We start from the raw sequence: 15,083 nt of genomic DNA, 5'->3' as shown, positions 1-15,083 counted from the left end.
CAACCCTGTCTTATCTCGAACTGTTTTTGAGTTTTGATGAATTATGAAAAAAAACATGTCAAGTCTGATAAAATTTAAAAAAAAACAACAACCTAAATTCATGACGTCTCTGAGAGTCCTACACACAAACTAAGAATGTATTTGGAAAGAGCAGAATAAATAATATAAAGTGACACCATTTCCATCAAAATATCTGGATTTAATGGCAAACTACAAGCACTGGCAAAGTTCAAAATCGAATTGTTATCAAAATTTTTGATCGTGAATTCCACAAACACCCTTGTAGCTTCAATCGATAAAAGTTACCAAAAAACTCATCCATTTTACCAGCTTTCGAAAGAACTTACAATATGCCATATCAGTGTTGTGTAGCACAAGAGAAATTTAGTCTTTTGTTTGCAATACATCACTGAAATCAGCATTTGTTGAAGATTGTTGGATTTGTTTGGAGATTGTTGAATAGTTGATATTAAAGATACTAAAAATTCTAGTGAGTTAAAAACTATGAAACATTTGCTGGAATGTCAACAAAACTCTTTGAAAAAAACAGTTTTTCTTTATCTCCATTCAATAATTGGGCTAAAAAAGTGCTCATCATCTCACATTTTGCTCATAAGCATTACCTGTGTTACATCCAGCAAAGAATGAACTCAGCAAAGTCACATACATTTATTATCCCTTCATATTTTTAGGTTTTTCTGCTATACACATGGGATATGTGACCATTTTATTTGACTTTTTTCTCTCCCCCCCCCCCCCAATAGTAAGCAACAGCTGTCACTACAGGGCTTATTTGACTGCATATCAACTCTTTCATTTCAAACAGAGCACAACTCAAATCTATCACCGTGGATATATCAACTCTGGTCATATCGTGATAGAGCAATTTACTACCAATTAGGGTTGGAAATGAAGGTGCCATCTATCAGTGATTGCCTCAGGTTCGTCAGAAAAGAACTTATCTATATTTTTCTTCCCCCAAAATCGAATCCACGGACCTGGCAGAAACCTTCATTAACACCTTTCCACTGTGACATTTGTACACTGATTTATTTGACTGGAAATAAGTCATTTTTAAGTAATTTCCAAACCCTGAACAAATCATACTGAGAACATTTTCCAATCAGCAGAAAAATTTTAACGTGTCCACTATGCTTGCAATGAGAATTTTAATTGTTCAGTCAGTTGGCTAAATAGTCTTGAGAACATAAAATTCTATGCCAAATATTTTCAAAGTAGAGATGTAAAATTCTCGAGAATAATCTTTAGGAGAATATTCTCTGGAAGAGAGGTCTGCTATTATAAATAACTTGAGAATATTCTTATCCAAAATAATTATATTCTCAAGTTATTTATAACAGTCTTTTCAGAGAATATTCTCTAGTTGTTTATAATACAAATAGTAGTCCTTCCAGTGAATATTCTCAAGAATATTTGCAATAACATGCATTATAATCTCTATACATAACTTGGGAATATTCTCATTGAGGATAATATTCTCTGGAAGGACTTATATAAATAACTTGAGAATAATTCTTATTATTTCTGATAAAAATATTCCTCAGTAATTTAGAATCCTTCCAGTTAGTTAATCCTTCCAAAGAAATATTCTCTGTCCCCATCTCGCCTCCCTGTCAAGAAGACTACGAATATTGAAGCTCACAATATCAAACTTTAAAGGCAAGAAAATGAAACCACTGAATTGCACAACTTGCAAAGAAATATGCAAATAATACAAAATTTAAATGTATGTGCATAGAAGAAAATAACACAGTTCTGTATATTTTTAGAATGAAGGTGATTATATAAGAAATAGCTTCCTTTGTCAATCAACTTAGGTTTGGTCGACGAATGCCAACAGTCACAACACACACATTGCCATATTATTGTGTTCTGGAAGCAAATATTTGCCAGCAAACATTGGGCCAGTGTGTAGCCTGTCTATGCCACTGGAGCTTGATTACAGCAGGGGAGAGGCAAATTGAAAGCAAATATTTCCGAATGGACATTGGACCAGCCTGGACACGAGTGTGACCCTAACTTAAGATATACAACTACAAAAAATAAGAAAGCAAAAGCTGGTCACTCATAAACCATGAGCAAGTCTTTAGCATGGACAGTAGAAATTCTATCCACAGGTGAGCAAGGCGGTATCTTGAGCCTTAACCTTTTTTTTTTTTTGGGGGGGGGGGGGGAGACTGCAGATATTTTTTTAATTTACTGTGTATAATCCACAGATGTAAATTCTGCTACTTTGAGAAAAAATATCATTATTCAATTTTTATGATATGCAAATTAAAAAAAAATACATTTTGCATTTTATGGGTGGGTGGTGTTGAAATTTACCTTCCAGCGCATGCTACAGGAGGTTCGTGGAGCATTGATCTCTACTTGAAATACCAAACAGATACCCAAGTTAATATTCCTTACGGAACCTCTAACGTATAGGGTATCTGTTGGAAAAGTAGTAACACCTTCCATCACCATCAATCTATTCACCCCATCTGACCAAACATGAGAATACTTTTTCAAAGTATATGAGGATAAAAAAAAATACAAAGTAAGCACAAAACAATGAAAAAATTTAACATCTGTGGTAAGCACAATGCACGTCCCAGTCGGAGAGAAGAAAAAATGGATAAGGGAGAAAAAACATACATCAAGAAATGCACGTCACAGTCTAAGTACATATGTATGAAAAATAAAATAAGGGGAAAAACATCAATTATATATCACTATGGAAAACACAAAACAATGCAAAAATTAAACATCTGTGGTAAGCACAATGCATGTCAGTCCAAGAGAAGAAAAAGGGGAAACACAAAACACACAAGAAATGCAGAATTGATCTCTACTACAAGGTGGTCCTTCAAGTATTGACTTTCACTATGGTGGGGGGATGATATAAATTGTCATCTATATCGCCGTCACCTCTCCATTTCATTTACACCCATCAGTAGTGGAAGAAACAGCTGATGCTTGTCTTCTTGGAAAAATTATATTTACACCCAAGAAGACGCCAAATACCCTAATGGTCTGAAATAGTGACACGAAGAGTTTTATAGCATACATGCAACAGGAACAAGCTTTTTTTTGGAGAGTTTTTCAAGGACTTTGCAAATCCTGCGACCACCTTCAAAAGAAGAAAGCTGTGCATGCCTATAATCGAGAGTATTATATACAGTGAAATCTTACTACATTGAGAGACAATAGTAAATCTTTATATTAACATCTCTTCATTTGACTGCAAATGTCTTTGATCTATTATTGAGTGTGCTCATCAAATTATACTTCAGAAAAGATGTCCTGAAGACAGCTGTGAACATCGCCCAATGAGCAGTTTTAAGCTCACATGAATAGTTTGCCAGTATTTTTTTAACCATATCTGGTAGATTTTTCCTCGCATCTTTCAGCACAGAGTTAAAACAACAATACTACTTTCAATTATCGGGATGATCACCTATTAGCTATGAAAAAAAAGTTTGCCACATAAATCACAAGCATGAATAGGAATGCCAAGCTACTGTCAAAAGCATTCTTAATCACACCAATGATTTGCCCCAATAACCAACCCGTACTAAAACAACAGATCATTTTGGAGTTTTTCATCAGCTATTGGTAGCTGTGTTTTAAGTTTGGCTCAAGACCAGAGCCCTAACTAGGATATTGTTTATACTCGGAGGGAGGAGGGGGGGGGGGCAAACAAACATGATTCTGCCACCACTTAACCACCACTACTACTTAACCGCACATGCACTTCGTACATATCACTCTACAGAATTTCCAATGAATTGGTACATCCTGGAATGTGTATACTGAGTTGTGTATATGCCCCTAACATATTTTTATTGTTAGAATTGTGCTTGTGTCGTGTTCTTGCTGGTGCTGCCTTCTGTCTTACATATTTTGAAGTAAAGATAGTTAATAGTTGAATTTCAATTTTATGTAAATATGGTGTTGTAGGTCTGCCAGCTCTCTGCAGAGAAACCTTATAACAGCAAAATTCAATGACTTCATAAGGGTTTTTTTGTTCCCACCTCAAATCTGCTACACCCAACATTTTGCTATCCGGGACAGTCCCCCCCCCCCCCCCCACTTCTCTTCCAGTTCTGGCCCTGCTCGAAACAGTTCTAAATTGAAATCTCGGGGGAGGGGAACCAAAAAATGGAACTGTGTTTTGCTAAAGGATGATTTATCCTTTTGCAACAAGATTCTTCAACCTCTTTTAACTCCCTTAACCTTCAGAATGCTCCCATCATCCACGGATGATCAGCATAGTAGACTACTCAATCATCCTGTGATGGTCTGAATTCTTTTTCCTTTCAACACGAAGTTCTTAAAATGATGTATAGATGGTGTATGCATATGTATTGTAGTTAATTTTATTATTCCCTCTATATTCTAACAGATTTGTTTGTACTAGTTAAGGGTGGGTGTACATCGCTGAGTAGTGGTAGAGTGCCTGCCTGCCACCAATCACTATTTTGTCAGTGATTGTGGGTTAGAACAAATAATTTCTGCGTCACATTTTTTTAAGATTGTATTATACAATGAAACTTGTAAGAAACAGAATGTCAAAAGATTGAAATAATATCCTATTTTAGACAGGTTTTCATTTAATAATGGTGCACACATAAAAGCATTAATCAATGAAAGGACTTTAAATTCTGTCAAAGACAAGTTTCTGTCTCATGCAGTGTCTGTATTAGAAAGGTTTCACACTATATTTGTAACATATAAATTCAAGTGTCATCTATGTTTCACAATAGACAACTGAAAAAAAATGGGATTTTTTTTACGCATCTGTTTTGAGAGAAACATTTCTCTGACTTTTCCCGCAGCCCATGGATTAAGCATAGGTGCGTAAAAGTATCGGGGGAAGAGTGCCATCTTGAAGCATGGGTCCTGGGGTGTCAAGAGAAGAGGAGGGCCTGAATCAAATGAGATGTGGTTGAAATTTCTGCCAAGTAGGGCTTCAGAAAAATCACTTGTCCCGGGGGGGGGGGGGAGGGGTTGCATGATGTTCTTCAGTCTGCTCTGGCTAGGGGCTCAGACCCTAAACTTCATGGAAACAATGAAAAATATTAGGATGGAGAACTCGAGCCATATATGTCCATGATTAGAGCATGCTCAAACTCAAAATAGAACAATAATAATTCTTAAATGGGAGGGGGGAATGTTCAATTAGAAAAATTGACCAATACCTCTTGAGTATTAAATCAAGCACTCTCTTGGGCTTTGATAGTGGGCAACAGGTTGAAGAAGCTTCCCCTCCAATCCCGTAGATTTCTAATGATTGGGTTCTAAGTGAATTTGAGTGCTAGTGAGAGAATACAGTGAAAGGCCTATACTACAATGATACTCAAGAGATCAGGAAAAATATTTTGTTACAAAGAAGCCATTGTTATATAGATGGCATATATTAACTCAACTAAAAGTGCTTTGGGACCAGAGAGCAATATTGTTACATAGGATTTTCACTGTAAGTCTTTTAGCAGGCATCAACATATAAGTGGGGAAAAACTACCTCCAATGCAGGGAAGGGATGTCACATATTTCATTCAAACAAAATACGAGCACGATATGACCTCCTGGAGATGTTGGAGCAAACCAATGTGGAAATAGTAGATACAGATGCAATATAGGAACATATGGTATGATTTAAGATCATAGGTGGAGGTACACTTCATTGAGCAGCACTACAATGATGCTGGGACAGCAGAGCCATAGCATGCTTTTTCTGGGCCCCAGAGCAGACTTTCCCTTCGGGCCCCGTTGAAGGGGTTATTATTACGCAAAAAAAATTTAAACTTTTACGGAGTTCTTTTTGGCTTGAGGCCCAGGGGCAGTGTCTTGGTTGCCTCAGCCTAGTTACAGCCCTAGGGGGCCCATAACTACTTTGAATTTTTAATTTCAAAAATGTGGAATGTACACTGCTTTTGAGAATGACCCACATACCTTAACGAAGAAATAATTTCAGAGTTTTTAAAGAAATAATGTTGGAAATTTTTGAAGAAATAATTTAAGATTTTTAAAATTATTTCGAAATTGATAAAAATTTCTAATTAATGGAAAAATAATTCCAGAATCACTGAAAAAAAGAAATTATTTCTGAATTAATGAAAGGAATATTTTTGAAAATGATGAAAGCAATAATTGCTCAGTATATATTGAAGACAATAATTTCTGAATTAATGGAATAAATAACTGCAAAATCATTTGAAATGAATTCAGAGTAATTAAAATAATTAATTAATCAGAGAAAACTTACTGGAAGTGGTGGAAGAAATTATTTCCAAACTAATCAATAATCAAAATTGGCACTTAATGAAATAATTTCAGAAAAAATTAGGTTTTGAATTCTTTTTGGCCCCTGTATAACTTGGACGAGGGAGGTCCCGTTAGCCCTTCTATTAAGATGTCACTGTGCCATTATAAATCTGGAGTCCATCTTATGATTCTAAAATACTTCAGTAATAAATTCGGTGGCCCGCGGGCTTCGTGGAAAATTTGGCCTATGATGTCTGGAAGGTTGAAGACCCCTTCCCTATAGGCTAGACAGACTGCAGCCAGGGGTCCCAGAGAACTGTTATTTTTTGGAGAAGTCTATCAAAGACCATATCCATAAATTATCATATACAGTAAAACCCTTCTTAACAGTCACCCCGTCAGATACTGACACTCCGTTTTATAGCCAAATAAATATATCCTAGCAAGAAACCTATTTTTTCTAAACAATGTGTTTTAAACCCCTACTTAACAGTCAGACACCATTTTCATCATTCAATAGGACTAAAATCCCTGTAAGGACACCAGTAATTGTAATTTTGGTTTAAACTATGCTAACTAGATGACAGCACAAGCTTTAATATTCTATCCTTTTTTTGGATACTTTTCAATGAAACTTTGGCATGAAGTTTGATAATTTTGGCGATTTGGATGTCAGTTTTCAGGTTGTGCTCATATATTTTAGGCTGTTTAAAATGGCCAGCTCTTTAGTAATTGTCACTTCTCTATCACTCAATTTTTACTCTTATGAATCTCCTCTTAGACTCTAGTGAAAGAGTAAAAATTGATGCCATCAAATACAGTGAAAAATGTAAAATTGGAGTTTGTGTTCTTGCAAATGAATTCAATGTCGGAAAGGCACAGATGCTCGATTTTAAAGCAAAGAGAACACTGGAGGAAGAATGGCTGAAAAATCAATATCAAGATAAAAAAAAAAATTTCCGAAGGTAGAAGAACTTGCCATAGGCCAGGATTGCGCTATAAAAGTTTCATAAAAACTCTTTTATAAAACTTGAAAACAACCAATAAACTTATTGGTTATATTCGAACAAATGTAACCAATACACTTATTGGTTGCATTTTTCAAGTTTTGTAAAAGATCTTTTATCAAATTTTTATAGCGTAATCCCGGCCATAGATGAAGTTGTGTACAGTTGGTTTGATAGTTTTCATGTGCTTCATGAAATTGTAAGCGAATCTGCTGATGTCAATAATGAAATGTATGAAGAAAAGAGTAAAAAAAAATTCTAAAAACTATCTAGGGATATTCAGCTGATGATATATACTGGGGGTGGCCAACTCCTTCAAAAATTAGTAAAAATTTTTGGAGTTGGAATGTTCAGCAAAACCCACCAAACATCAATTGATCAGTTTTTCCAAAAGATGTAAATTGAATATATTTCTTTTGTGCATATGTGCAATATATATATAATTATGTGCTTTCATGCCTGTAAACGCATCGCATATTGTCATAATTTCGTTAATTTGCGAACAAAGAATCATTTCAGTTATTGCTAATACTGTATTTCACAGTTTCAACAGGAACCCAGAGGCGCATTTATGGTTTTGCCACCTGTGGACTACTCAAATTTTTCCATCCTTCTCCAGTTCTGGTCTACTTTTCTTGACTCTTTTTCCCTGAATTTGGCCCCTTTGTTATATATGATCCGTTTGGCCTCTCCCCTCACTCCTGCAAGTACATCTGTATACTGGAAAATTCCTTGTTTAATCATGTTTCCACACTGTTTTGGTCACTCACATGCTTGCGCACACACTCTAGATCACTCATTTGGCCATTCACATACTTGCTTCCACTCTAAGTCACTCTTTTGCTCACTGGCGTGCTTCCAAAATCTGTCATACATGCTCAACTCCTGGCCAACCGTGGATGTGGGCCGCAACCTCAAACCAGTGCCGTCTTAATGCATGAGACCACCTGGGAGCCTCACAAAAATGGGGGAACGAATTGAAATTTTCAAGAATTTTCCAGTTAGGGCCTCAGAAAAATCAATTGGCCTGAGGACCAATGACGCTCTTAAGATAGCCCTGCCTCAAACCTAATTTTGTAAAAATGAACTAAGCAGCATATGCGTATGACCAGATGGCTAAATTTCCCCTGAACCAGAGTACCAATATGGTATATTGTAGGGTCTGTTGAAAGCTGTTGCAATAGACAAGTTTTTTGCAAATTTGTATGGTTGTGGCTAGAAAGGTGTTTGCAAAATCAGTGATTGAAAATTTTGGGGACAATTCGATTTTGAATTTCGCCAATCTTTCAGCATTTGTAGTTCACCATTAAATCTAGATATTCTGATGGAAATGGGGACATCTCATGCGCGATTTTTTTCTTCTTTCCAAATATGCGCTTAGTCTGCAGGTCTTTCAGATGCTGCACAAATTTGTGTTTTTTCAGGCTATAGGTGCACATTTTTCTGCCATAATCAATTTTCCACCATAACTAGAAAATAGTTGAGATATCACAAGGTTGATATGTTTATGTTCCACTTGGACTTGCCCATCACCCATTTTTGTTTAGCAGATTATTTGCAGTTCACCGTGTATATGAGGCAGAGAAATAAGCTGACCCTTGTTCATAGAGGAAGAAACAAACACCATCGCGCGATACCCCCACTTACCATCAAACGTTTTCTTTTACCCTTTCTTTTAAACAGAGCACAACTCAGGCCTATCATCTCACAATCAGAGTCCATCACTATGAGTACCACAGCGGCCCTTAAGTAATCTGTAAATGTGTCGCGTGCTGCTTAAGTTATCTGGAACTGTCACAGGGCACTCAAGTGATCTGGTTTAGCATCCCACGTCAAGTAAGTGATTTATAAATACACCATGGGTCACTTCGGTGATCTAGGAATGTGCAGCGGGACACTTATGTGATGTTCAACTGCACTGTGGGTCACTTAAGTGATCTGAGATCATGTGCAGCATAGTTAATTTTTACAAAATTAGGTTCAAGGTTGAGGGCCACGAGTTGAGCATGTATGACCTAGCAAGCACGCAGCAACTGAGCAAAGGAATGATTTAGAGCAGATTCCCAACATGGGCATTAACACCCCCTTGGGTGTGATGGATAGTTCCAGGTGGGGGGGGGGGGGGGCAGTAGAAGCTACAGGTATAACATAGGATCCTGTGGGTTTGATTGTGTTGGGAGAAAAAAATATCCGAAGAAGGGGGCAGTGTGTGTGTGGGACAAAAAAGGTTTGGAAACTGATTTAGAGCATAGTTTCCCAACCTTTTTTGTTCTATCGCCCCCCCCCCTTCTTCAGAAATTTGGTCTAACCCATAGGATCCTATGTTATACCTGTAGCATCTACCGCACCCCCAGGGGGGAATTAACACCCACACTGGAAATCACTGATTTAGAGCATGAGCAAGCATGCAAATGACCAAATGAGTGATCTACAGCCTGTGCAAGCATATAAGTGACCAAAACAGTTTACGAGCATGACTTCAACCAGTCAGGTGTCCAATTAACTTCTCATTTTTTTAAAGTTTAAAGATAATAAAATAAATTTTTCTGATTAAAATTTTTTATGAATACATTTAAACTGACTTCATGTTCTTAACTGGTTTTTTTTCTTCAAATAATCAAAAAAAATTATAATTGAAACAATTACTAATTAGTTTTCAAAAATTGAAATTAGATTAAAAATTGGCACGACCTGACTGGTTAACACAGGTGTAGTTGCAGGAGTGGTGGGGGGGGGGGGGGAGCAGGTTATACCCTAGGGCAACGAATTTGAGGAGAGTCAAAAGAAAATTAGACTAGTATGGGAGAAGGGCAGCAAAACCATAAATTTGCCTCTGGGCTTGAGAAATCTTGGTGCCAGAAAAATTTTTAGGAGTCCAAAAATTTTGTTTTCAAAGAAAAACAGTTTCAAAATATTTCTTTTCTAGGGCATAGCAGCCCCCTTCCATGTTGATAGATATGCCGATATCAATTCCAAAATTGTTATCTTCACTCCGAGATTTAATAACCACATATAGAAAATTTTAGGCATCAATCCCAATTTTTTAATAGCCACGGTGAACTGGGATTTGTCCAGCCCTGGTCACCACCATACTTAAATTTAAAAAATGTTGTGGTTACAATTAAGCTATCATATAGAAAACTATAAGTGGCAAGCACAGTGAAACTTGTCTTCGTTGGAATCAAGAAATAGTCTCTTGATTGTTTTCATGTGCACCTGTGTAAAATAAAATATATCACTGCAGTTTCTCAACATTCCATTTCGAACAGGTTTCACTGTACAATTTCCTTTGTTGCAATTGCGACCCAGGATTTGTCAAGTCTCGCCTTATAACTTAACACTGTCAATTCGGTTTCCAGCAAAATCTGCTTGACCAAAACTCCCAAAAAAAAAAAGAAAGTATAATTCAAAATCTTAACCTCCTAAACATTTCCCCCTACACTTTGTTTTCCTGAACTTTTATCAGATATTTATACATTTTCATAAATATAACTTGCCAACTATTTTATATTTTCCCTGACATTTGAGGTTACTAGGAAATCTTTTTAATATCAATTCCGAGATCCCTTTCGAACACACAGGATGCACTCCCAGATTATAGCAGACAACAGCCAAAAAGTGTTTAAAGCCAAAATTACAACAGATGGGCCAAAAAGAGCAAAACTTGACAAATCGAAATTTTTTTTTTTAAGAATCAACCAAAAATTTTATAGGAGCCATGCATTTTACCCCCTACAAAAATGGTCCAAAATATATTCAACTTGTTCAGAACTTGAGGACTCCCATCCATAGAATTGACCAGGTCAAAATGACAACTAAAAAATTATACATAGCACCTATATTTTTCCTAAATACTATTACTATACGAAAAATTTCCTCTATGTAGTAACAAAATTGAAGTCAATTTTATAAAATCTCTCAAAATTTTGAAACGCTAAATGCCAAATTTTTTAGTCACCCTGCTGACCTGGGATTTGTCAAGCTTCACTTTCAACAGGGGTCTGTGCAGACACATTTTTTTATAGGGTTTTGTTTTTATGGAAAATTTTCCTCATTTTTGTGAAAAGGGTCTAATTTTGTGGGAAGCGAAACTATCTAGTTAATTTATCATAAAAGAAATAGAAAGAAAAGTTTATGATTTCATTAATTTGTATTCTGTGAAGGGTCTGTTTCTCAGATCCGGAATTTTGTAAAGGATCTGGAAAACAGACCCAAATTTTAACTGGACAGACCCCCTCTTCAAGGCAGAGAAAAAATGTAAAATCAAATTTACAAAGAAACGTCTAGAATAGCAGTTCTCAACTGGGGCTCCTTGTGCACTCTCCAGGGGCTCCGCGGCCGCTCAAGGAAAATTTTAAAATTATAAATATTTTTAAATAGTAAAACTAAATCAGTAATTTAATGAATAATTAAAAAAATGGCCCATGGGACTCCGCCATAGAATTTTTTTACTTAAAAGGGCTCCACACGAGAAAAAAAGGTTGAGAACCACTGGTCTAGAAAAATTACAAAAAATAAACTTTGCAACCAAATCCATTAACTGTTCTCTTGAGCTTCACTAAAAAGAAAATCTTTTTTTTATAGGATCTGATTAAATATCAAATCCACTTTATTAATCAGATTGAGTTTCAATTTGATGAACTCTTAAAAAGAAATTAAGATTTCTTCACCCTTGTGTTTAATTAAATGCAGTGAAATCTCGATATAACAATACTCTGTGGACCAAGAAAAAATATCATGGCAGAGGGATTATAACATCAAGAGGCAGCAGTTAAACATTAAACTGCTAAAGGCAAAAAGGATTTTCAAACAAGGTATGCAAAAATATCGTTGCAAAGGGATTTTTCATTATATCAAGTATCGTTGTACTGAGATTTTACTGTGTAACAAAAGGGCTATTATATAAGACTATTCTAGAACTGCGTGTGTGAAAACATCTAGAGAGCATAGGAGCAAATTCCGACTTGAAAATCTATAGTTTGTCACCTGACAAAATATTTTACAGGAAAAGGTTGTACAAATAAAAGGGAAAAAATTAGGATTTTTCGGAATGACCATGACCCGTTTTCTCTGGTAAATCCCATATTTTCCAGTAATTTTGGGCCTCCATACTTTTTTTAATAGAAACTCTAGGAATATTCATCGCACATATTTTTGAGATCATGTTTGTCTAATTGGGTTGCCATATTTTTAAAATATATAACATCCATATTTGTTTTTGACATCTTTTTCTCAGCCACCTAGTTTGTATTTTGTCTGTTGCAGCGTTGCATTAGTCATGTTTTCCCACATGGAATAAATTTTAATCTGATTTGCAGCAGCACTTCATTTCTTTTCATTGGAGACTTTTTTTTGGATATTTTAATAATACTTGGAAACTTTGTTGAGTTTTAGTTTAACGTATAATATTTGGCAACAACTGGCAATTTCTCAAGAAAACATGGTCACTTATGGCCATATTCACAGACTGAGTTTAAACTACAATCGCAGGTTAAAGGATTAGCGATCGACACGAATTGGTTAAAATCTTCAGTTTAACCAATCAGCTTCGATCTTCAATCCTTTCACCTGCGATTGCAAGGGCTGACGGATTTCTAAACTCTGTGAAGCACAATGTCACGACTTTTTAAATAAAGATACAAAATTTTACGACTTCTATATAATGATATATGAAAAATCTGAAGAATCAGTTTTCTGAAAGGAAAATTTTCATAAGGCTAAAAATATTGGAAGACTTCTGGGTAAATTGGAAACATTGGCACCTATGCTAACGTTTCAGCAAATTCCCAATGTACAGTATACCACTGTTTGGCGACTTTCTTTTTTTTATCGCCAGACCAGATTAATTAGGCATTATTCGTTAGAGTTATCAACACGCCAATAGGAACACTGAATAACATTCGAAAACAAGATAGGGACGATGCTGACAACAAAGCACTGTTTCGGCTTAATCGAAAACTTATCAAGGAAAAAAGTAAACCATACATTGGGAATTAACTGAATTAGAAACAATGATTTAAAATGCAAAACATTGGACTATTAATGAACATTTTGCTCATACTTTTATCAAAGATTTATTTTATCTACGCATCTTTTAAAAATGCATCTTAAGCTTAATATAAATTTCAACACATCATTCGTCCCGCATTATTCGGCAGCAGCATCGCCCTCCAGTCTATGGATAACAGCAGCCTTCTTCTGCTTGATCCTATTGCGGCGTTCTTTCAGAGTCATTTTAGCACGGTTCCACCTCTTCTTCTTGACATCCTTCTTCTCCGGCGCAGGTTTCTTCTCTGGATCAGCCCTGATGGCAGCGTGGGCCTTCTTGTAAAGCTCCTCGATCTCGTCCCCGGATATGCCCAGCTTGATGTATCTGGCGAACTGGGTCTTGTAGGCCTCCTCGTCCTCCTCCATCAGCATCTTCATGTAGTCGGCGACGTGCTGGCCGTAGATGTGCTTGCGGTGGACCTCCGGGTTGAACTCCTTCGTCTCGCTGTCGTATCCCGGGAATCGCTTGTTGCTGTGTGGTATTTCGAGCCCGCCGTCGACGGCTCCCTTCATGGCCCCGAACACGCGGGCCCCGGTGGTGGTGCGGGCTAGGCCTACGTCGAGGTAGCATCTGAAAGCCCTCGGTTTGCCCTCGATGTCCTCGACGTTGTAGTCTTCTCCGGTCGGCTCGACGACGCCGGCGTACAGGTCGTCCATCTTGAATTTCTTGAGCAATCTGCGGGCGACCAGCAATCCGGTGCAGTAGGCTGCAGCATAGTTGGTGAGGCCTACTTTGATGCCGAAGTTGGGCAGCTCGTGGGAATAGGCAGCGCAGACGATGACGTCCCCCTCGATGCGGGCGTAGGCTATTTGGCAGATGATGTCTCGGTTCGTGAACCTCACCACGAGTCGGTACTTGGGAGCGTTGTACTTGTTCTTGTCCTGGATGATGAGGCGGACGCGTGCATAGTAATCGGTCTTGCCCTCGCGCCTCCTACGGAATTTGACTTGGTATCGCTTGAAATAGGCCTTGTTCTTAACTACTTTCACGAATCCCATCTCTTCCTAATTCGCGATTCGATTACTTTCTATGACAAAATACTATTTTCTCACATCAAATACGTTTTAACCACAATGGACGAAAAGGCTCCACGTTGTTGTCCGGAGATTGGCGAAGGAATGACGATTACGATAGAGAAATTCTTCAACCGGGGATAGTTTACATTTCGTTTCGCTTCCTGGGAGATGTATTTCGTGACGTCACGTTTCAGCCATATCCTTGACGTCACTGGGTAGGCACGAAGTCTAGATTAAAGGAAACAAACAATTCTGGAATAAATGAAAGAATTCAAGAATAAATGAAAGAATTCAAGAATAAATGAAAGAATTCAAGAATAAATGAAAGAAATTATTCTAGAATAAATGAAATAAATAATTCTAGAATAAATGAAAGAAATAATTCTGGAATGAAGGAAAGAAATAATTCTAGATTAAAAGAAAGAAATAATTCTAGATTAAAGGAAACAAACTATTCTGGAATAAATGAAAGAATTCAAGAATAAATGAAAGAAATAATTCTAGAATAAATGAAAGAAATAATTCTAGAATAAATGAAAGAAATAATTCTAGAATAAATGAAAGAAATAATTCTAGAATAAATGAAAGAAATAACTTTAGGATAAAGGAAAAAGTAATTCTGGAATAAATGAAAGTTCTGAAATAAATGAAAAAAATATTTCTAGGTTAAAGGAAAGAAATAATTCTGGAATAAATGAAAGAATTTTAGAATAAATAAAAGAAAGAATTTTAGAATAAATA

At 36.5% G+C, this 15,083-nt stretch overlaps 1 protein-coding gene across 1 annotated transcript; it reads right to left on the bottom strand.

Annotated features, from left to right (window-relative positions):
* Nucleotides 1–13,335: 13,335 nt before the first annotated feature.
* RpL5 (ribosomal protein L5) lies at nt 13,336–14,481 on the bottom strand. The gene has a single exon (XM_089249671.1). It carries the CDS (start codon nt 14,322–14,324, stop codon nt 13,425–13,427), a length of 900 nt encoding a protein of 299 aa, XP_089105797.1. The 5' UTR covers nt 14,325–14,481; the 3' UTR covers nt 13,336–13,424.
* Between the last annotated feature and the right edge of the window lie 602 nt (nt 14,482–15,083).

The sequence above is a fragment of the Pholcus phalangioides genome, unplaced genomic scaffold (genome assembly GCF_987345545.1).
Source record: "Pholcus phalangioides strain wild (caught in Gottingen) unplaced genomic scaffold, Ppha-v1.0 ptg000022l_1, whole genome shotgun sequence".
Taxonomy (NCBI): domain Eukaryota; kingdom Metazoa; phylum Arthropoda; class Arachnida; order Araneae; family Pholcidae; genus Pholcus; species Pholcus phalangioides.
Note: the sequence above shows the minus strand (reverse complement) of the source record. Positions and strands in the feature narration are given on the sequence as shown.

Coding starts and splice junctions, on each gene's coding strand:
- RpL5 (XM_089249671.1), bottom strand. CDS start 14,324: ATGGGATTCGTGAAAGTAGTTAAGAACAAGGCCTATTTCAAGCGATAC.